This window comes from Ailuropoda melanoleuca, chromosome 2 (assembly GCF_002007445.2).
Source record: "Ailuropoda melanoleuca isolate Jingjing chromosome 2, ASM200744v2, whole genome shotgun sequence".
Classification (NCBI taxonomy): domain Eukaryota; kingdom Metazoa; phylum Chordata; class Mammalia; order Carnivora; family Ursidae; genus Ailuropoda; species Ailuropoda melanoleuca.
The window spans coordinates 194,745,878-194,768,107 of record NC_048219.1 but is presented as its reverse complement, the minus strand read 5'-3'; the positions used below and the strand labels follow the sequence as shown (position 1 = coordinate 194,768,107).

The 22,230-nt window shown below is 49.6% G+C and overlaps 1 protein-coding gene across 11 annotated transcripts in view; it reads right to left on the bottom strand.

Moving 5' to 3' along the window:
• AGAP1 (ArfGAP with GTPase domain, ankyrin repeat and PH domain 1) overlaps positions 1–22,230 on the bottom strand; it is a 546,965-nt gene that overhangs the window by 188,051 nt on the left and 336,684 nt on the right. For all 11 annotated transcript variants that reach the window (XM_034655451.1, XM_034655453.1, XM_034655455.1 and 8 more), the window contains one exon: positions 15,111–15,215. In XM_034655451.1, coding sequence (XP_034511342.1) covers positions 15,111–15,215 — 105 coding nt within the window. The remainder of the gene's footprint in view (positions 1–15,110; positions 15,216–22,230) is intronic.

Genomic DNA, 22,230 nt, shown 5'->3' with positions numbered 1-22,230 from the left:
GAGAGCGAGAGAGAGCATGCACGCACATACACACACACAAACACACACGGCGAGGGGCAGAGGGGGGAGGGAGAGGGAAAGGAAGAGAACCTCAAGCTGACTCCATGCTGAGCACAGAGCCCAATGCAGGGCTCTGGATCTCACGACCCTGAGCTCAAGACCTGAGTTGTAATCAAGGGTCGGACGCTTAACCGAATGAGCCACCCAGGTGTCCCTAAGCAATGTTTTTGAAATGACGCATGCAGGTGTCACATGGAAGGATGAAAGGTCATTCAATCAGCAAGACAGTTCAATGGCTCTTCACTGAGCAGAGAAGGAAGGAGTTAGTGATACTGTTTCAGATTCCATGCTGCATTCCCAAGTTAGAATAAACTGTCACAGGCTGCATTTTGAGGGAGTATCCAAAAAGAACATCCACAGTAACCTGAATGGCTATCAGAACACTCCTCCCCCTTCCAGCTAAACGCCTGCATACGGTGAGGTTCTTGGTACACCTTAATCAAACAACGTATCACAGCAGACCCAAGGCAGACGGCAAGTATGACAATCCGGCTCTTTTTCATTAAGTCAGACATCAACAAACTGTGGAAACAGTAAGACAATCCTACTCTTCTCACGATTTCCTTTTGTTGTGGAAAATGTGGTTTTCATTAAAATGCTATTTATGTATAATATTATGTAAGGGTGCTTTATTATTCTTATAACCCAAGACGGGGCACCTGGCTGGTTCAGTTGGAGGAGCATGTGACTCACGACTCGTGGTTGTGAGTTCGAGCCCCACTTTGGGTGTAGAGATTACTTAAATAAATAAAACTTAAAAAAAAAAACCAAAAAAGATATAACTCACAGAATCAAAAGCCCTTTTGGATTCCTCAGTTATTTTTAAGAAAGTAAAGGAGTCCTGAGGCCAAAAGGCTCAAGAGCCACTTGTCCAGTTCAATGCTCACCAAATGGCCAAGGGCTAGGAACGCCCCACGGCTTCACGCACACAACTGGGGGAAGGGGATGCGAGCCGGGTTTCTGCAGAGATACCAGAAATGTTCTTCAGATTTGTTTGTCTTTTCCCGGAGGAAAGGATTGACTCATTCTCCCGATTTTCACTGTACTTCATGAATGTCCAGGTTCAAAGAGGAACAGTAGTTTGTGTAAGTTCTATTTTTAAAAAAATCCTTACTTCTGGGCTCGGGGGAAAAAAAGTGTGTAAGAGAAGCCATTGTTAGATGCACTGCTATTCCCAACTCCATTTAACACTATTTTCAAAGGAAACTAATCTATAAAGACACACATAATACCATCCATTCAAAGAGACCGAAGCAAATGTTCAAGTCCAGCATTTCTGAATAATAAACAACAGGCTCATATACAGGAACAGGGGCAGATGGAACCGACACCCTAAAAATACGATGAAAATATCGTAAAACTAGGAGAAATCTTCTGGCCACGTCCTTTCAGATCACATAACTCAAAGAAGACAATTTCTCCTTCTCTCCAAAGGACCGGTCACAATAGCAAGGTAGGAGGCAGCTTCAAAGTGGAAAACCCTATGAGAGATGATTTTTGTTTCCCCAGACAGCCAACAGAATTCTAGGGTTTTGCTTTCGGAGCTGCCTTTGTAAGGACCGCAGGAGCAATGCTTGTACGTGCATACGCCAACATGACGTGTGGCCACCCCAGGAAGAAGGTACCTGGCAAAGTGGACGTCTACCGGTGCCCGGGGCAAACGCAACAGTTACGACAGCAAATTCTTTAGTGAAGAAAGGCTTTACTGGGCCCGGTGATCACAGAAGACCGGTAGAAGCAAAGGCGGGGAAGTGTCATGGGGGGTCAGGGGCGGCGCGCTGCACGCACCATGGGCAGCTCCCACAAAGCCAGGGCCAACCTCTCGGGGCCCCTCCGCCAGCGAGCGTCCAACACATGTGGGCTCAGGGCCAACATCAGCCCTGGGGGATAGGTTATTAGAGTATAAATCAAAACAGCAGAAAACTCCAAATTGAATTATGAATACACCTTGTGCTTCCTGATTGTATCTGTCTTGACTGACCTAGTACATTGAGCTTTACACAGCAAGAAAGATTTTCCTCATTTTAGGTTAAAATTGAATATTACCCAGTTGTAACCCATGCATGCTCAAACCCAGCCCGTACAAAATGAATATGTCGGGTATGAGAATGGCTTCCTGTCTTCCCCGTCACTGTAAGCCTCTTCGAAGACAAGCATGAGTGAAATTTCACTGCGATGAACTTCAAGGAGCCGGCACCGTTCCTTGGCTATGTGAGTACTTTAATAATTAATTATGGCTTGGAACAAGTGGACCAGCAGTTAGATCTGGGAAGTTCTGAGTGAGACGGGGATGTTTGGCATAGCAGTATTAGAGCTGAAAATCTTTAAAAATTCAGACTTCTTAGGGTGAATTTGCTAGAACACACAGCTCTTAAAGAAGCAGATTTTTTACAGAAGAGCACACACAGTCTGTCCTTGGGGGGCACTAATGATCGCTACGCCTTTTCTTCTGCCATTCGACCCAGTGCAGGACAGAAATCTCCCACGTCCATTGTCGCCCAACAGAACACTGAAGGATTTCTCCTCATGCCGAAACGTTCACCACACCTTTTTGTCTTTTTCTGATGCGTTGCCTTTCCAGGAGTATTTGTGTGTCCCTGCCGCTCCTGCCGCCAGGGTGTCTCGCAGTGATTTCATCAGCTCCATTTCCGATGGAGAGCAGTCACTTCACGTTCTGAATTCCTCAACTAAAGACGTCTGCAGAGGATAAAGTCAGCTTCCTGTGGGCCAGAGGACGGCCTCAGGGACCATGCCCGGGATCCAACGTCTGGGTTTCAGGAGTTGTGTGCTCGGGGCATGCTACTAAATCATTCCTGGTCCCCGTTTCCACATCTTTAAAGACAGGGACATGAACGGTTCCCACCTCGTGGGACGGTTCTGAGGATGGACGGAGATCATATATGAACTGTTTACAAGAGTGCCAGAGCCCTCCCCAAACGACAGCCCTTCCAACAGCTCTTCTGACAGCTGTCCAGTCAAAATACTGCAATCTTTGCCCTCTGATCTGATGTGGGCATATCCTGAGCTCGAGGTGTTGCTCCTGCTTGAGGTAGTAATTCCGATATGATAAACAGGAGGGGTGACCCGCCAAGCGACTTTTTACTTCCCAGCGCAGGAAAAAAAGAAATCGTGTCCTTCGTAGATGTCTGATATGTTCTACTTTTTATTTTTCTCCCCCGCCTCTTTCCTTTTTTTTTTTTTCTTTTTCTTCTTCTTCTTTTTTTTTTTTTTTGTGGTTGGGGAGGCATGTATATGGTAGTCAGACATTTTTATTGCAAAATGCCGTCTGGAAAAGATGCAAAACAAAATTGCTAAAATGCAAGGGAGAAAAATACGGGGGAAAAACAAAAGGCCCCCTTCCCTTTGCTTATTGAGTTCAAAGGCATAACATGCAGCACCCTGCAGCAAATGGGAAGCTACACTAATTTTAAAGCCATAAAGCGCTATCAAGTGCCCTGCGGGGCAGGACTACACTGAAGCTAGCAGCACCTAATAAGACGCGGTTCATTTACTCCGCAGCTTAGCCTAATGTAATCGTCAGCGGGTTTTCGCCTAGAGTTGTAACAGGCAGAGGCCGATGCGGCCGAGGTGGCACTCCCAGCCATCGAGGGGGCGCCGCTAGATTGCTGTTGATTAGAAAATTTTTCAGTTTTGACAAGCACTTAATGAACATAAATCGCACCTTGATTGGTTTCCACTCGGGGCCACAGGCACACCTGAGAAGAGGCGGAGCCTCCACCTGTCTCTTCCTGGCAAGACCTTCACAACAAGCCAGCAACTGGGTTATGAGCCACAGAAGAAAATATTTATAAAATATAATAATGGAATTCAGTCTCTTGGTGGAAGTGAAGACTATTTCCTCGAGACCCCCCACGTCCATCCTCTCCCGCAGAGAGTTCTCAGTAGTGACTTACTGCCAGGGAAGAAAACCAATGGGTTTGATTTATTTACCTATTTGCAAGAATTCGGGCTACAGTTAAGGAACACTGGAAAGACCAAAAATGGAAAACAAAATGATACAGATTGGGTCAAGGGATGAACTATCATGCTGTGTCCTGATAAGACAATGTCCCATCGACTCTACTAGAAACTTTGAGACTCAAATCCGCAAGCTACACGGTTAAATCTGCATATTTACAGAAACACATGAATACACATATGCTATTTTTTTTATTTAGAAAAGAACGCAAATGGATTTTTTCAATGTAGAAAAAATAGGTAGGATCTAGGATATTTGGTGGTTTAATTTTTATAGAAACACGAGGGCTTTTTTGGTCTGGTCACGCCCTACTTAACGCACACTGTGTGGTCATCATGAAGACAACTTGTACCACAGCAAGCAGGCATTTTGGCCATTTTATTTGAAAATCTACACACTTTATAAACCCTGAGGGTTCTATAAAATAAACAAGAATTTCCTTAGGTAAAAATAAGACTTTGATAAAGAATCTTTTTTTGTGTATGTATAAAAGGTGTGAGTTCTTCAGCAGTCATTCTTCCTAACAGAAGTTGTGGATAACTCCCCGAAAATATTTACACTACCTCCGCGGGATCATTCCATGGGTTTGACAGCGTTGATATTCACCACACTGTCTGAAGCTGGGTGAATGCCAGAGACAGCTCCCCCGCTGCCCGAAGCACAGACGGGACAGCCTCCCCAGGGCTCAGAGGGCTCCTGACAAACCCAGGGACAGCCTAGAGAAACAGGGCCAGGTGGCCGCTCTCATGCCACATGGGTTCCTCCATGATTCGCTCTGGTCAGGACTGTGCCCAGCAAATTCCCCAGTGGGCCCTGGTTAAGGTTGGACATCTTTAAAATTCAGTCATTCTCTAGAGTTCTCACATGTCATAGTTTGGACAATAAAACCCCAAGCTTCAAAGGGACATCTGGACACCCATGTTCTCAGTGGCATGATTCACAACAGCCAAGAGGAGGAAGTGATCCAAATGTCCATCCATAGATGAATGGATAAACAAAACGTGGTGCAGACACAGAACAGAATGTAATTCAGCCTTCAAAAGGAAACCCCATCCCATGCAACAACATGGCCAGGCCTCAAGGGCGTTACACTGAGTGGAATAAGTCAGTCACAAAAAGACAAATACGATATGATTCCACTCACATGAGGAACGTGGAGTAGACAAATTCACAGAGACAGACAGCACAACGGTGGTCACCAGGGGTTGCGGGGAAGGGGGTGGGGGCTTCGTGTTTAATGGGGACAATCTCAGTTTTGCAAGATGAAAAGCTTTTGGACACTGGCTGCCAACGGTGAGAATACATGTCACATCACTGAACTGTATGTACACTCAAAAATGGTTAAGATCGTCAATTTCATGTTGCATGTGTTTTACCACAATCAAAAAGACAAAACCAAAACACTGAACTCCTCTCCCACCTTGGAGACCTTTTCTTCCAGGAGCCTGGACATGGCTGTGCCATATTCTGTGTTAAAGCAGCGGGAGGCGGCTTCCTCTGCTTATGATTTCAGGAACTGCAGGCCTGCAGGTATGAGGACAGCCCAAGCGCATGGCCAAATCGTGCCGCATTCTTTGTTTGGCAAGACTGCGCCGACGCAGAGGACATGCAGCTGACAGGACACCAGAGGTCTCTGCTCCAAGGGGCTCCCGGTCTTGTGGGAGACGCAGGCCACAGGATATCCCGAGAGAACACAGAAACGACAGACACAGCAAGGGGAGGGCACACATGGCAGGTGCACCCAAGAGGCCCGGTGGAAGAAACCCCAGAGACGTGCCCTTCTTGACTGCAAGGGGATGAGCAGAGTAAGTCTGGCAAGGAGGAGGAACAGGAGAGGGCACTCCTGGTGGAAGCAGCTGCGTGTGTTAGGGCCCGGAGGCCGGAGAACACGGCAGACGCGAGCAGCTGGAAGGAAAGTCAAGCCAGGGAGGGATGCAGTGGGTCGGAGGCACAGGGCTGCAGCCGGCGGGGCCTGGCGGGTCCCGGCGGATCCCATGAAGGAGTGAGGGCTCCATCCTAAGCAGAGTGGGGATCTTCTCCATCATCGACACATTTGAAAGAATCAAGTGGAGGGAAATTAAGTAATAATAGGATGAAAAGTATACAGTGAAGGGGAGAAGAATCATAGGCAGAACTTCCTTCACTGCACAGCAGACAGTGGATGAGTTCTGGAAAACCTGGTGGGCAGGGTGCCACGCCTGCAGAATGGACAAGCAGGCTTGAGGTCCCGGAGAGGCGGGTTTGGGAAATCACCTCTGTCAGTGAGACTTCCGAGATCCTCCTGGATGAGTCCCCAGGGAGGACGGAAGGCGGAGACCAACATTACGGCGGAGGAACAGAAGCCCGCAGAGCACCCAGAGTCGCGGACTTCAAAGGGGCCTGGTGATCCCCAAAGTGGGCCACGGGGTCCAACCCAGCCACCACGGTGCGGAAGGGCCCTGCTAGACCCGGAAGTCATGAGTGCGGGGTCCCCCCTGAGCATCAGAAGGAGTCAGCACACGACGCTGATGGAACCCGTCAGACATGAAGGAAGGAAGGAAGTTTTAGATGGACGGAGGTGAGGATGTGCTGGAGGCCAGAGGCATTCACCCCAGTGTGACTCCCCTCTCTACATAAGACAAAGTAGATGGAGTTCTGTGCGTGGTACGTGAATGGCCTGTGTTCTCGCGTGACTACGTAGGGCATGTTCTTCATTTACTCTGACATCAACTGTTGCAAGCTGCCTCAACGCCTCTCCTGGAAAGAGGCAAGGCACCAAGTGTGACTGGAAGCACACGAGATCGGACACGGAGCTCCTGGACAGGCTGCTCCCACTGCGGGCCAGGAAAGCACTCTGGTTGGGCCGAGAACCCGCGCGGACTCAGGGACAGAGCTTCTACCCCAACCTCCGCACAGCCCCACCATTCCCCCCACACAGTCCCCATCACAACAAGCTCGGGGCTTTTCTGCTGCCCTGGGACTGATGCCGGCTACTCTAGAAACCCCCACACTGTTTTCAAACCCATTCCCATCCACCCGCAACAGGCGGTCAGACTAAACAGAAAGGTTCGCTTGTAGCCAGAGTTCCAGATCTCTGCTCCTCAGGATGGGCATATTTTCCTAATTTACTTTAAAATGGATTATCTGGAGATTTCAACAGCGTTTTAAGATTTTATGGCCTTTGTTTAATATTGCACACGTGTGTTCTCCCTCACCTGATTGTAAGCTGATCTGCACTCAGGGAGGTCTAAATGTGCAACGTGGTTCATTTCCTCCACCCCAGTCTCACTGGAATTTTCAAAGTAGAGCCAGGATCGTCACCCGTGAAGATCCCAGCCCAGGCAGTGCAGGAGCAAAGACATGGCAGGAACCACACGACCTGACTGCATGTGACTCACAGGTGCTGGCCTGGGTGCCCAGCCTACATTAGCCCCAGGCAAACAGTGGGGAGGAGGGCATGGCCTGTGCTAGATGGGGGGTACACAGATGCTGGAAGGCACCAGGAGAAGAACTGGCTGCCATGCAATCAGGGAGGACTTCTCGTGGAGGAAGGCCCTGAAGGTCCACCAGCAGCATGGAAGTATAAGCAGCCAGGCTGGAAAATAATGTACAGACCAGAGGCGGAGAGCCTGCAGCACTGTGGCTTATAGAGGGGAGGCGAGATCAAATAACTGTTCAACATAAAATTAATTATGCTTCCTGCCTGCGTGTCAGGACACGTCTGACATCGTTCTGCTCAGTAAGAAAGCCGGGGGGGGGGGCCTGAAATCTCAGGGTCATCCCATGTCTCAAACGTCAGTCCCCATGACTCAAACGTTCTGCAGCCAGAAATTTGGGCTTCGAACTAAACCTGCCTAGCAATCTAGACTCACGCGAGTCTGACTTCTGCAATGTTTTGGGGAAACCAATGAAGAGTTTCTCTCGGGTATAACTCAGTGATCACGACCTCAAGAAATCTGAGGCACACAAAGCTCGCTGAAGGGACTGATCCCAGATTAGTAGTGAATCATCAAGTAAAATGTCCTGATCTCACGTGAGGACTGTGTGCATCTCAGATGATGATTATCGACAGTGGGAACAGGCAAGAGTTGTTCTCTCAACAGAAGCATCTTCCTTCTTTTCCTGGTGTTATTTCTTTTGAGATAAAGACCCACTTAGGGAATCATTCCTAGATCTTTTCATCATTTTTGCATCAGTAAAGAGGTGGATTTTCTGTCTGATTTGGAACCTGAAATTGACTGAAATCAGCATCCTGACAGGACAATTCAGAGAGTCCAAGTTTGACTCTACTGACGTGGGAAAAAAACAAGCAAACGTCCCCAGCGTCCAGAAGAAGAGGTGCCGTGCAGCAAGGAGGGGCATCTCCACCACCCAGGAGGGAGGTGCCGTGGGAAGAAGTCAGCTCTGCGTGTCAGGGCGAAAGGACAGACCCACAGCTGCTTCCAATTCGGGCCACATGCAGAATGGGAAAGAAATCCAAGAAGGAGATTTTCAACAGTGTGAGTAATCTGAGCCCATGTCAGGCAGGTGGGCTCTGTCCAGCTGCCCCGCATCCTCATGAGGACGCCCGGGAAAGCCCTTCTGGCCGGGGCCCCATGAAGTCGCTGGCCTGACTGCTGGCCTGACCGCACGGCCACGAGCTCCGGCTCAGGAAGCCATGCCCTCAACGGCGCTCTCCTGACACAGAAGATGAATAGGTGGCGACGCTGGACTGGGAAGCCCCCAGGTGTGAGTTCTTTCTCATTATCCCCTCCGTTTTTCCATCAAGGTGCTCCCTACGGCTCGTAGTTAAGTCAACAGAACAGGCTGCCCTTCGCCCACCCTGACTGTGATCCAGCGAAGTGTCATCGGCAAGACACTCAGACCTATCCCCCCAAGAACGTGACACAGGGAGGGCTTTCGAGAGGTCTTCCGGATGTGCAAATTCTCTGAGAAACAGAAACCCATACCACAGAGGAGCCTCAGAAGCCTGCCTCGCATACTTTCATCTTGCTAGTTTAGGGCTGCGTGTGCAGAACGCCAAGTGGAGATGGAGAAGGAGCTAAGCTGGTCCGCCCCGGAGTGTGGGTGACCAGCGCATCCCACGAGGCCTGGGCCTGCCTGGTGTTGGCACTGATGGTCCTGCGTCCTGGGCGAACCAGTGCAGCCAGCCCACGGGAGCAGCCGCAAACCCAAAGCAGCTTCATGATGTTGGCTGAGCCTGCCACCTGTTACCTAAACTGAGTTACAGGGTTAACTCACTTAAAAACAGCATCTTGAGAAAGAGGCATCGAGTGAACTGGATTTCCCCGGACCCCAGGCTTCACTTTCCATGAACTAACCGATCCCCCCAGCAGTCCCAACCTTGGGATGGGCTTTTCCTCACAAGTCCAATGAACTCAGCTAGCCTCAGTTTGCAGGGGTGCTGGTGAAACGTCTGAAGTGATCTCAGATAACACGATCAGCGGATTTCCCACCCGAAGGACTCCTTTTCCAGATTTCCAGGGTGGACACTATCTAGCCGGTTGCTCGGTGCCCACTTCAAAATGCCCCCCCGAGAAGGAACGCTGCAGACTAGGATGTGTGCCCTGAAGCACGGGTTCCGGCTTGTGTTTAAAAGGCAGGATGGCCCAGGCCCACGGCAGAGCAGCTGCTGCCACGCTCGGACGTGTGCGTCCTCTCCGCCGCCCCCCACCCTGGCCAGAGCCTCCCCTCAGCTACCCTGCTGCCCCTGCCAGCAGTCAGGGAGGTGACCGCCCACCCCGAGGAACAGCTAGGGCTAAGACCATCACTTCCTCCTCCTGCGCCCCCCACAGTGCGGGAGACGTGGGGACCTGTCCACCGGAGGCCGTCCCCGCTGGTGGCTCCTGAGCCTCTGGGAACCAGCTGAAGCGGGCGAGGAGCACACAGTGAGCACATCCGGGCTCGGGAGGCACCGCCACCATCAACGCTGAGGAAACTTTCTCGGTCTGAGTTATGGTGGTCAATCTCTTCCCTATTTCCTCCTGGTTTCCAGAGACACCGTCACTTCCTGTGATCTGGTCCCACACGGGCAATTCCGTCCCCTGCTTACAAACACAGGTTCTCTCCGTGAGAAAAAGCGTGTAAGGCTTCCAACAGCAGGAAACACGGCTGGGGTGAAAGGCTTCCTGCCACAACTTCCCTCTGGTGCAGGGAAAACCAGCACTCTGTAGACGACAGAGCAAGGCCAAGCTGAGTGTCACGGAGACCGGGATGGCTGGTCTCCTAAGTCATCTGTGCCAGGCCTGCACTTGGGGCTCAGGATGAACCACAGACGCTTCTGGGGATGATGCCAGCAAACTGGGAAGAATGAAGCCTTGGAAGAAGATGGGGCTGGGAAAGGATGGGAGGGACGGAAGAGAATCTGAAGCAAAAGGACCAGTGGGAAGTGACACCCTGAGGCCACCACCCAGCGGAGGTCTCTGGCCTGCAGAACCATGCGTCATTTCTGGGACAGGTGGGCAGTCCTCGGAGACCAGCTTCGGGGAGCGTCCCTGGCCGCCAACCCATTCCAAGCACACGGCGAGCTTGCCAGCCTCACGCCAACCCCAACGGGTGCTGCAGAGCCTGGACCCCAGCTCGTGCCCAGCGGCCTGCTTCTGAAGCCGCGGTTTCCTAGCGCTTGGCACTGCGCGGGGAGCCCGTGAGCCCGGTCTGCAGCTGGGGCCACACGACGGCGGCCTGGTTTGTCAACAGGCTGCTTTCGACCACACCAATGTGCGCAAAACTTACACTCAGGATTGAAACTGGGGGTTCGTGTCTGAAGGATGATCGTTTCATAACCACGGCCATGGACCCCTGTGTCGTAAGGAAACCAGACTGGTTTCTTGAGGATTACAACTCATCTCTTCCGGGAGAGGTTCTTGACTTCCAGCGCATCCAACTGAGACATTTATTTTTTAATTTAATTTTATTTTTTAAAAGATTTTATTTATTTGACAGAGAGAGAGAGAGCCAACGAGAGAGGGAACACAAGCAGGGGGAGTGGGAGAGGAAGAAGCAGGTTCCCAGAAGAGGAGCCTGATGTGGGGCTCGATCCCAGAACGCCGGGATCACGCCCTGAGCCGAAGGCAGACCTTAACGACTGAGCCACCCAGGTGCCCCAGCAACTGAGACATTTAAAAACTTCCAAAATTTGTGTGTGTGTCTAATTGAGGAAATGGTCAGTGTCNAGCCACCAAGGCGCCCCAGCAACTGAGACATTTAAAAACTTCCAAAATTTGTGTGTGTGTCTAATTGAGGAAATGGTCAGTGTCCTGCTCCCGCAGTGTCCGAGGTGAGCTGCTGCACCAGCATCTCTTCCAGCAAAGGTCTCAGGAGACCCGTGGTGCCCGGGGGCTGCAGGAGCCAAGGGGTCTATTCGGCAAGCGTGGGGAAGGGAGAGACTTGCGGGGGCAGCGTGCTCTGCACCTATCCTGATACACTCGTGCCCTGGCCTGACCGTCTGTCCAGGAGTACGGGCTGGGAATCTAATTTGGCTAATTGAACCCCAGAGGCGTCCGGATCAGCCCCTCTCGGACCCCGCCCTCCAACACTGGCGGAAGTCCAGGGGCCGGTACTTCTATGCAATCTCAACTTTGAATGAAATGATTAAGGGCCCCACCACGCTGGCCTGTTTTCCTCTGAACTTGATTCGATTCCTTACTCTGCCCTGTGTGCAGGAACCCGGCCCAGCCCCCTGGGTTCAGCGTGATTCCCAAACTGAAGGTGGCTGGTGGTGGAGTCTGGGTCCAGCCTAACAGGGACTGTGAGCAGCACACACGTGCACAAGAAACTCACGTTTGCGCTCATGACGAGAGCCACATGGTAACACGCTGGTTTGGAAGGCGCTGCTGCGTGGCTCTGCCTAGTATCTGTTCCAATCCTACATGGTTTGTGCCCTTTCAAGCTTGGCACTCTCAATCCCCCACTGCTCACCCCGTTATAGAAGCCTTGCGTTATTAGACTCCTATCCTCGGAGAAGCACGCCAGGTTCCTTTCTGGTAAATACATTCCCTAGTCATTGGAAGTTAGTGGTAGGCACAAGCAGCTGGTCCAGTTACTCCACTACTGAGAAACACTTAGTCTTTGCAGAAAACTCTATCTACAAATATCAGATTATTTAGCCAGGTTCTTCCCCTTTGCTCCCTAGAGAGACGTGGGCTATAGGCTATGCTATTTTGGATCAGTGCAGATGGCCACTGACGGTGATGACCAGCAGTAATGAAACCCAAAGCCACCAATTGGGGCAGATTTCCCCAATATTTAAGCACTCACAACAACGCACCCTCGTGGGCTTCCAGGCATAATAGAGCCTGGAGACAACCAAGAAAGTGGGTGTCACAGTGCAATCAGTTTAACTGATATCATTGGGTTCTATCACCTTTTGAAATTTCCTAGACTAAAATAATTGGGACATTCTTCATAGTGTAGAATTTTAAGACTTGAATCCGCAACACGTTTGCATGCTCCCGAATTTGTCACTAAAATAAGTCTGGACTCTGCCCATGGGCATGCCTTTGACGTGTCTTCCCATTTTGAGCCAAAGAATGCCAGACTAACTCGGCAGTTAGGGGTCTGTAGCTCTCTAACAACTTGAAGAGAACACGCTCCAGGAACTCCCTTCGTCTCCAAACTTCCATCCAAAGCTTGGTTGTGAAAATCAAGTCAAAGGAGGATTACAGTGAAGGCCATGACATCTCTCCACACTCTAGTAATTAAAATTCATCCCTAGATTACACCACTCCTTTAGGGAGGGGTGTACCTGCATCAGTAATTTCAGTTCCCAGGAGACTAGGATTGACTGAATCGCACTTGAAAATGATACTGGCTCTTGCCTGCCATGTAATTATATAGCAAAGCCCTGCTGTGCTCCTTTTCTGTACTCCAACAATATCCAGCACACACGTGTGCATGTGTGTGTGTGTGTGTGTGTGTAAAGGAACCGGCAAGCACTGAGGGGCATCACAAAAAGAAGCCCATGTGGGAGAATTTTCGAAGAACTGATTGTGATTATATTAATTGGGCTGGGGCGGGAAGTAAGCAGGCATTATCCCTCCTACAGGAACTTTCTGGGACATACTGCTGTTACACCTTTCTCCCTTGGCAAGAAGCAGCAAATGTCTCTCTGATCAAGCCTGGGCTTAGCAGGCGAGTGCAAGGTGGCCCAAAGTGCTCGTCGGTCAGACCTCACTTTTTCCTGGTCAGTGAGCCCTAGCAAGAAGAATATTTTGATTACACTTCTCTCTCTAAATAACACAAAGCAACTGGGCCAACGGTCCGACCTGTGCTCCTGGATGTGGTCTAAGAGGACGTGAGCCAGCAAGAGGGCAGCTGATGGGGCAGCGCTGGGGAGAGAATCCAGTGAAGGGCCAGCACTGCTTTGCTGTTCTGACGGAGGCTGATGGTGGGCTCCAGATGACGAGGAAACGGTCACAGGCAGGCCTCCCGGAGAAGCAACCTGACTCTATTCCCAAAGCAGCCAAGACAAACCAAGCCCAGAGGAATTTCCTCAGTACAATGAAGAACTGACACGTCACAAGTCTACTTACTGGTAAAGTATGGGAGGCGTTCCCATCAACATCAGAAACAAGTCAGGGGTGCCTAACAAAACACCTGTTTCATCACACAGTTCTGAAAGGGAAAGCCATTGCTGCAGGACATGGAGAAGAAGGGCAATTCACCCCCAGGAAGCAAATGAAATAGTAAGGATACCACTTGTTACCTATTATATTGGGAAATGACAGATAAGTTATTCTGAAGGTGAATGTTCATGGGAATACAGGTATAAGCCCTCCGGTATGTTGCTGGAGGAGAAAAACTGATACATTCTTTCCAGGAATCAGGCCACATAAGCCCAAAGCTGTGAGAGCACAAGCACTCTTCAATTCTGGAAGCGAACGCTAGCAATCAGTCCCAGGAAATGGATAAGGGCTCAGGAATGTCAAAAGAGGATATCAATTAGTTACTTAAAACATTAAAAATAATTCAAAGTAAATTTATTTGCCACACGTCCATTTTGGAGACATTGTTAAACCAATCGGGCACAGCTGCACGATGAGTGTTATGTAACCGTTAACAACGGAGGCACACAAGCCTACTCGCGGGCATGGGCAGGTGCATGTGACCTGTCACCGTCCAGGGAAGTGGGCACAGGCAGCGCACATGGGGTGGTCTCACGCTCACGGGAGGAAACAAGCACCTATGTACAAAAATGGCTGGGAGCACACACTCCAAAATGCTAGCAGTCCTGTTCCCCAGGTGGCACTGTGGGAATGATTTTAATTTTCTTCAATATCCTTATGTGCAACTTCTTGTTCATAACTGTAATTTTTAAAGTACTTAAACGTCTTTAAGAGCTTACCACAGCGATACAATCAGATGAGCAGCTAAGACCACATATTCTAATCTATACATTTATCGACATCAAGACCAATAAATACCAAGCAAGATTCGCGGAATGTATTAGTAGAGAACTGTCATTAACACCCCATCTGCAGATTTTATCAGGCTTCCTAAGACAACTCGTGATGGGTAGAATGTCTGCATTTTCCCCCAAAATAAAATTAATTCTGCTTTTTAATCTACCTTCTATAAATCACCAATACATTTTATTAACACCTGTAGAAAAGCTGCTCTTACCTTACAAACGGATTTGTGTTCTTATCTGACAATAAAAACTGAGTCACGAACTACATTTAACTTTCCTGTTTTTCTCAGCTGCTCAGAGTGGAGTCCTGGGTTCCGAAGTATAATTGTTCGGATTTTGTTTTAGATTCTCAGGTATATGCTTGCTTTTCTTTCTCTCTTTTGCTACCTGCTCTTGTCTTTTTACTTTCATTGGAAATTTTACTTCATCTGTCTCTTTTATTATAACTCCTTGCAGAATTAGAGAACCAGGGATGGGTGTCAGGTAGGGGAAGGGAGAGACACGTGGTCTGACAGAGACTGAGGGGTGTATTATTTATCTCGTGATGGAACAGGAGACCCAAGACAGCTTTAACTTCAGAGACGAGAGGACTGATGCTGTTAGGAGCCTCCCCAACCCGGCCAATACACACAGTGTGGGAGCTGAGCTCCGGGCCTACCACCTGTGCCAAGGGGCCACACTCACATGTAAACTCGGGTGGTAGGTCAGCACGCCGTTGTCACACAGGGTGACGTACTTCTTTTTCCACTCCTTGTTCAGCGATTTGCCACTTCGCTTCAGCAGCATGCCCTAGAAGGAAAAAGGAGCCAAATATCCATTCATAAATATGAATCATAAAGTCTGGTGTAAGTTTTCTTAAGAAGTAGTTACATAGGTAATTTAAGAAATTTTCAGCATTCATTTTTCTCTTGTCATCGTAAAATGGAAATAACACTTATTTTTAGCTTGGTAATTTGGTTTTCTCTTCTATTTTATGCATAACACATATGTTCAACCAATTTCTGTGTGTGCAGATCTTAACTGTGTGATGCTACTGGGGGCTGAAAGATGTGCCCGCGTACCTCTCCTCTAACTGAGCAAGTACCCTCGAATCTAAGGTACGATGCTTTAAAAAAGGATACTTAAATTTCCTTTTCTAAAAATCACACGGTAACTGAATTCTGAAACTTCTAGTATTTACAAATAAGAGCATTTTATTTCACGGTTTTTCATTACGGATTCTTAAACATTTTATTAAATTTCATTAAACATGAAATTTCACTTGTAAAATTTAGTAACAGCACCTAATAGACAAATCGTGGATAATGTAATCCATCTTTAATGCAACCGTTGTATTAGGGCTTCTTGAAAACCACTCAGCATTTGAAGCCAGCACGCCAAAGCCCGCCGAACCCAGGCCTCCCTCGACAACTGACGGGAGCTTCCTCCCGCTTGAACTACCCATTCCCAGCAAACCTCCCATGTCACCTCCAGGCTTTCCTGGGGTGAAAACCCATGGCCGGCACTGAGCTCAGCCCTGACTTGGGGCTCTCCTGCCCCGGTGGGGCTCCACGCCCTTCCAGGTCAGACTATCTCAGCTGGAGCTCCTGCCTCTGGAGTCTTCAGCTCCTGAACAAGGGAAACCGAAGTGTCCCCTGGCTTGTTCTTCCTCTCACTGCCCATTTAGAAACTCACAGGATGGGAGGGACGGCTGAGAAGGCACAAGAAGAACGCTATTCACCCAGACGGAGGACGAAGCAAAGTTCTGAGTGTGACAAAGAGCCTTCCAGAAGCAGAGGTGCCCGTGAGTGTTCTTGCGAACGTCACCAGCTTCACCGACCTCCTAATTATGCTAATTCCACGAACCACAGTACGAGGAAGCACTTTCATGGGATAATCAGGTTCAAGTTCCAAATGCTGTGATAATACTGCATTCTACACCAATTTTCATGAATATAATGGATGACGAGCCAGCTGGGAAGTCCGACCACCACTGAAACATTGTTTCCGGGAGAAAATATTTCTAAGGCTGAAGAAACTCACAAGTGAACCTTTGGAACCAAGGTCATCTCTGCACAGCATCACTCAACATACCTTGATTCCTCAGAATCTAAGAAAAACCAATCTAAACCAAATATGGCACGGAGACAGACAGAGGCAGACCCAGAGGAAAATGCTGGTTACAAACCCAGGTGATTCGAGGTCTCCCTGCAGAGTAAGAACTAGGGAGAGCGGCAGTCACCGCCGGTGGCTCTACAGTAAATAAGCGATCACCTAAAATCACTACATTTCCCTCGCTGGCGGATTTCCAAGATTTTTAAACTTAGCTTAACAAAACTTCACAGACATTCTCCTGTGGGCTCCCATTTTTCCACCATCCGTTTCAGATGGAATTCCAACAATACCAGGGGCCGGGGGTCACCTCGGTGTCACGGGTAGCTGAGAGCTGCTCCAGGCTTCAGAAAGCTTTGTCTGCACTCAGACAAAATCTCAGGCTGCACCCCCACCCAGCCCCGGGGCTCCGTGCAGATGGACCTACACAGCTCCTGGCTAGATTGTGGGTACTTTCACGAGCAAATCCTATAGGCACAATTATCCCCTCCCCGGTGGGGGCTGTCAGGACTTAGTCCTAAGGAGATAGAGGGGAACAGTCCAACCAGGAGGCAACGAGAAGAGATGATATCGTCGGGGAACTAAATCAGGTCGACTTATATCTTGGTGCTGGGAAAACTGAATGCCCAAATCTTGACAGTCTTAAATAAATCCTATTGATTCACCTTGCAGGACAATCTCTGATTATGATTCAAATGCTGTACAGGTCAGCAGGGCTGAAGAACACCCCAGCATCCTAGGAGTCGTGCCTCTGCCCTACAGCCCGGGCTCCCTGCTGGGGGTCATTACTCGACCCCCCAAGATTTCTGTGCCGACAGAGCCACTGGGCCGCCCTGCTCCCCGCCTTGGCACGGCACCCAGGTTAGGGCCCGCCAGTTGCACCTGCCGCTCCGAGACGGAAAGAAAGAGCCCATCCTGCGAGGCGTCGTGAAGAGACGCGTGCGCCCCGATGAGCAGCCGAGGCAGCCGCAAGGTGAAGTTCTGTAATCAGAGGCTCAATCAGAGGACAAATGACAAGACTCAGCAAACAGCTTCTGTGGATTAAAAGTGTGTTCTCTTTCTAGTTTCTTTCTTTTCCTTTTTTTGCTGAAGTTCATTCTAAACACCAATTTTTTTCAGAGTATTTGTACCAAGGGAGAACTGGGGAGTTTCAGAGTCTAAAAAGACCCCAGAGCTTCAACCACTCAGTCCCGAATCTGCTAGACTAGGATTTTCTCACGCTATGTGCCCAGAGTCCCCCAGTCCTGCCTGGGCAGCCGTGGGCCAGGGAGCCCGTGGGTCTGGATGGCTTGAGCTACCGGGGCGGTGGTCTGCTGCCCAAGGGTGAGGACGAGCCTGTTCGTAATTCTGGAGCCACGTGGGGAAAGGAGGCCCCCTCCTCCAACGTGCCCATACTTGGAGGAACCGAAGAGCCACCACAAAGCCCCAGTGAGACATCTGTCACGTGGCTACATACCAGGAGCCCCTGCTTAGTCCCAGACTCTTCCAGAAGCAAAAGGTCCCAACTGCTCTGCCACGGTGCCCCCCCCCCCCCCACACAGCATCCCCCAACATGCCCAAGAAGGAGAGCGAACCCATTGTGCCCCTTTGGGACAGACTTGTAGCAGCGCAGTGAGAAGCCCAGTGTTTCCCTGCATCAGGCTGAGCCCTCGGACTCCATCTACGACGCTCCTGCCATCCTGAACTTACACGTTGTCTACTGAAGTACCAAGAAAATGGAAAATCTAAAATCAGTTCATTTTCAACTTTTAAAGGACACGAAGCCATGGTCCCACTCACCAGAGGATGACAGAGGCCGGAAGGCTCTCTGCCAGACACACACACAGGCGGGCAGTTCCCATCAGCGGGTGCAAATGGCCCTTATGATTCTAAGTCTCTTTGATTCTGTGTTACCCAGGGCAAAACCGTGCAGGAGGGTGTCACAACACATACTTGGTCTATCTTTCAGATGCCACTTCTGTATATGCGAAAACAATCTCTTGCTTGAGACCGCTTCTCACTGACCAGCTATCACAGTGTAGACATCACTGTGGTTAGTGTTTTATTTAGCACAGACGTAGCTTATGCACCTATTTTAAAAATTTTCCATTTCAAAACAATATTGGGCTCACTGCTCTAAGAGCCTTACAAGTATTAACCCACAGAAAGCGTACAACCCGACGTAAGCAGTTACTATGATGATCCCCATTTTACAGACGAGGCCACCAAAGCACACAGAGTTTACATAACTTCCCCTGCACAGCCAGCACGGCCGCTGGTCTCTGGGGACGGCTCCCCGTGCACTCCACTTCTAGGTATTCACGTCCCTGTGGAGATCACCCCACGCGGACTCAGGGATGCCCGCAGCTCACTTTAACCCACAGAAGCAGTGGAAGGGATGCTGTCTACACTGGGTTTAAATGTTAAGAGATTGTGGCAGCGTCTATGGTTTGGGGAGGTCTGACAGTCAAGCCATGCTATGCTGTCTGTGGTCCTCGGCCACCAAATTACGAGAAATAATGACTGTTTTGTGAAATCACTAAGTTTTGGGGTAGATTCTCAGGCAATGGGAGATAAGAAACACAGAATTAGCACCCTATCCTGCTATGTTAAAATCCACAAGCACATGCCACTGGCTTGGCACCAGGTGGCGGCTGAGGCTGCAGGAGCTGAACAACTGTTGAAGGACAGGCAAGAAAGACCGGGAGGAAAATGCTGAGTTTGGACAAAGGGCGCCCCAGCCAGGCACCAGTGGAGCCATCGGCTGACCTGCTGTCTGCAGGAATGTGAGGCACAGCCAGGTGGCCTGGGGAGCCCAGGACCTGGAGAGAAGATTTCCGAGCAGAACGCTCACCATGCTACTGGCTCTGATGAGCTTGGGGGCAGGCGGGGATCAAGGGTGTTCAGTTTTTTAGCAGCATTAGAGAAAATATTCCCAATTTAAACACCAACATGAGAAAAATCGTTTCTCATTCCCAGCTTCTCTGGCCAGCAGAAAATTCAGGGTTGGAACTGGTCTCAGAACTAAGATCTAATCCAGGGTATGCCAGGAGATGTGATCTCAGAATGAAGACCCAGCAAGGTTGCGGCAGTCAGACCCATGTCTTGAAAACTCAAAGATTTAAGGCAGGGCCTCACAGACCCTTCCAATTAGAGAGCATGTGTGGACCAGAGACAAGGTCCTGTGGTTTGGCTTTTGTCTAATGGAATAAATTACAATTTGATACAAAGGACACCCACAAGGGTTTTAAAGGAATTGTACCGTGTTGGACTAAAAGGCGCAGTGCAAGTCTAAAATGAAAAGAGCCCTCTGACCCTCAAACTAAGACCAGCGGGAAGCAGGCTGAGAGAGCCACACGGCTGCAAAACCAGGCCATTTCTTAGGGAAAAGGAAGGCTGGTGGAGGCAGCAGAGCCTGGGGCCCAGGAGGATGCCCCCAGAGAGAGAACACACTCCGCCTGTGCCCTGAGCAGGGTGATTAACAACGTGTGCCTGGCTGGGTTTGGAGCTGCTACGAACCAGTAACTGTTACAGGCCCCGTCTCTCTCCTCTTCAGCTGCGAGGGTTCTGGCCCGTGTGTGTGTGCGCGCGCACACATGTGTAGGTCAGGTGACTCGTTTCCGGAGATGGCAAGGATCAGATCCAAGGAGCCTCACGTGACCACATGCACCTGACGCAGATGACAATCCTGGGCCTCAAGCCTGAGCTGGATGCCACCACGGGAGGAGATTTTGAGATTCTGAGGGCAGTGGGAGGGTGCTGTGCATGCACGAGGGTAGACCAAAGTAGCTTGTCTCCAAAGATCTTGCATGTGCGAGGGCAGACCAAAGTAGCTAGTCTCCAAAGATCACCCTCAAAAAAATCTGCTCCCGTGTGGTCGCCGGGAGCCTTCTGACTCAATTTAACCCACAGAATGTGTGGAAATGATGCTGGGCCAACTCCAGCTGAGGCCTTAAGAAAGTCTGGCAGCTCCTGTTTTTATGCCCCTGGGAGCCCTAAGTGGCCTCATAAGAATTCCGACTCTCCCGCTGGGGAGTCTGTGAAGAGGGAGACCCCCAGGCTACATGGAGGACAGCCCAGGTGCCAGCTACGGGATGGCCACTGGGCTGCTGGCTCAACGCCCAGGCATCTGAGCCACGTTTGTCGAGGCACCAAAGATGGGAGTGAAGAAAGTATCCTGGCTGCCCCAGCCCTAGAAGGCCTCTGTGGGGCACCAATCATGCCTGGCTGAAATTCCTGCCCCTCAGAATCATGAGAAATAATAAAATGGTTATGGTTTTAAACCACTGTGATTTGGGGTAATTACCAGCAACAGGTAACCAGTGCGGTGGGAAGAGCCAGGAGCGGTGGTCTATACCTGTAACACCAACGCCAGGCTGCCTCCCCGTGAATCATTTTGCCCTCCAGACCAATCTTATGCTTTGATATCTTTACCTTGTTTGCATAGTAAACAGAGGGCTTTGTGACCTCTCCAATGTTCCTCTGATCTTACTCGGAAACGGTACATGTTGGTCTAATTGCTATCACCTAGTTAATCTACTGCTGCATCAGAAGGACTGCGATTTTAATGATCTACAACCAGAAGACCAGGATTTCAAGCAGGTACTTCCCGCTTTTTTGCTCAAGGAACTTTTCCTGTGGTGGAGCAAAGGGTAGAATTGTCTTTTGGCTGCAATCTCTTTATTAGTCGTGTGTATTCTCTGCCTCGTCCCAAGAGGTCACGGAAAGCCAAAAGCAATGTTAAGTGTACAAGCTTTAAAAAACTCACAAAGTTCATGTAACGAGTGTAAGTGCTAACTGAAATTCATCACTCAGCGCTCGCTGCAGCCCCAAGCTGTGGTAAAACACCACTCATAAATTTATATTAAAACTGCTCGATAGCAATTATTTACCAACAAGGATTTACTGACTGCATTAGAGACTGGGGGTCTTAACCAGGCAAATAAGTCTTTGTGTTGAGCTTGAGGTACGGAGCGGCGCTGGCGTCTGCCAGCACAGGGTTCATCGCGACACAGGGGACATTTAATGGCCAGGGTCCTCTGCAGCAAGGGCACATCAGCCGGCCGCAGGCTGCGCCATGCGAAGATCGGACCACCTCTTCTCCCGGGAGCATGTCTCATGGGCTTGGACAGCGGCTGGAGGCCGTGCGCGCACGGGACCAAACATAAGGGGAGCACACGCCCGACCTCGCAGGGACATAAACTGAATTACCCTGCCGCACTCACTGCAGGCCGTGCCGGCAGCTTCCTCATTACCGAGCTTAAAAAACACAAGTACACAAGTTTCTCCATGGGCTAAACACATCCACCAAGTCCAGAAAGGTTCAGTGTGTCTATACTTGTTTAAAAAAAAAAAAAAAGTGATGTTTGAGTACTTCTTTGGTTCTGTAATAAACACCTGTTACAGTTCCTCCGTGTTTCATGATTCACATTCTTCACAGTTTAGAATAAATTCTCATTATAGCAGTTAAAGGTTTCTATGTATTTCTAAAACGTTGCAGAGAAATGCTGGCATCTTTAACAGAGATCCAAAGAGTATGAACTCCAATCAGTCTTCACCTTTGTGTTTATTACTTTCATTCTCGTCAAGATTTTTCCTGTGACATGTATTAAACTTGTGGTTTAATTAAAACAAAACAGTTGGTAGAGCATGCAACTATTGATCTTGGGGTCGTGAGATCGAGCCCCACGTTGGTGTGGAGCTCACGGACAAAAACAAAACAAAACAAAAAAAC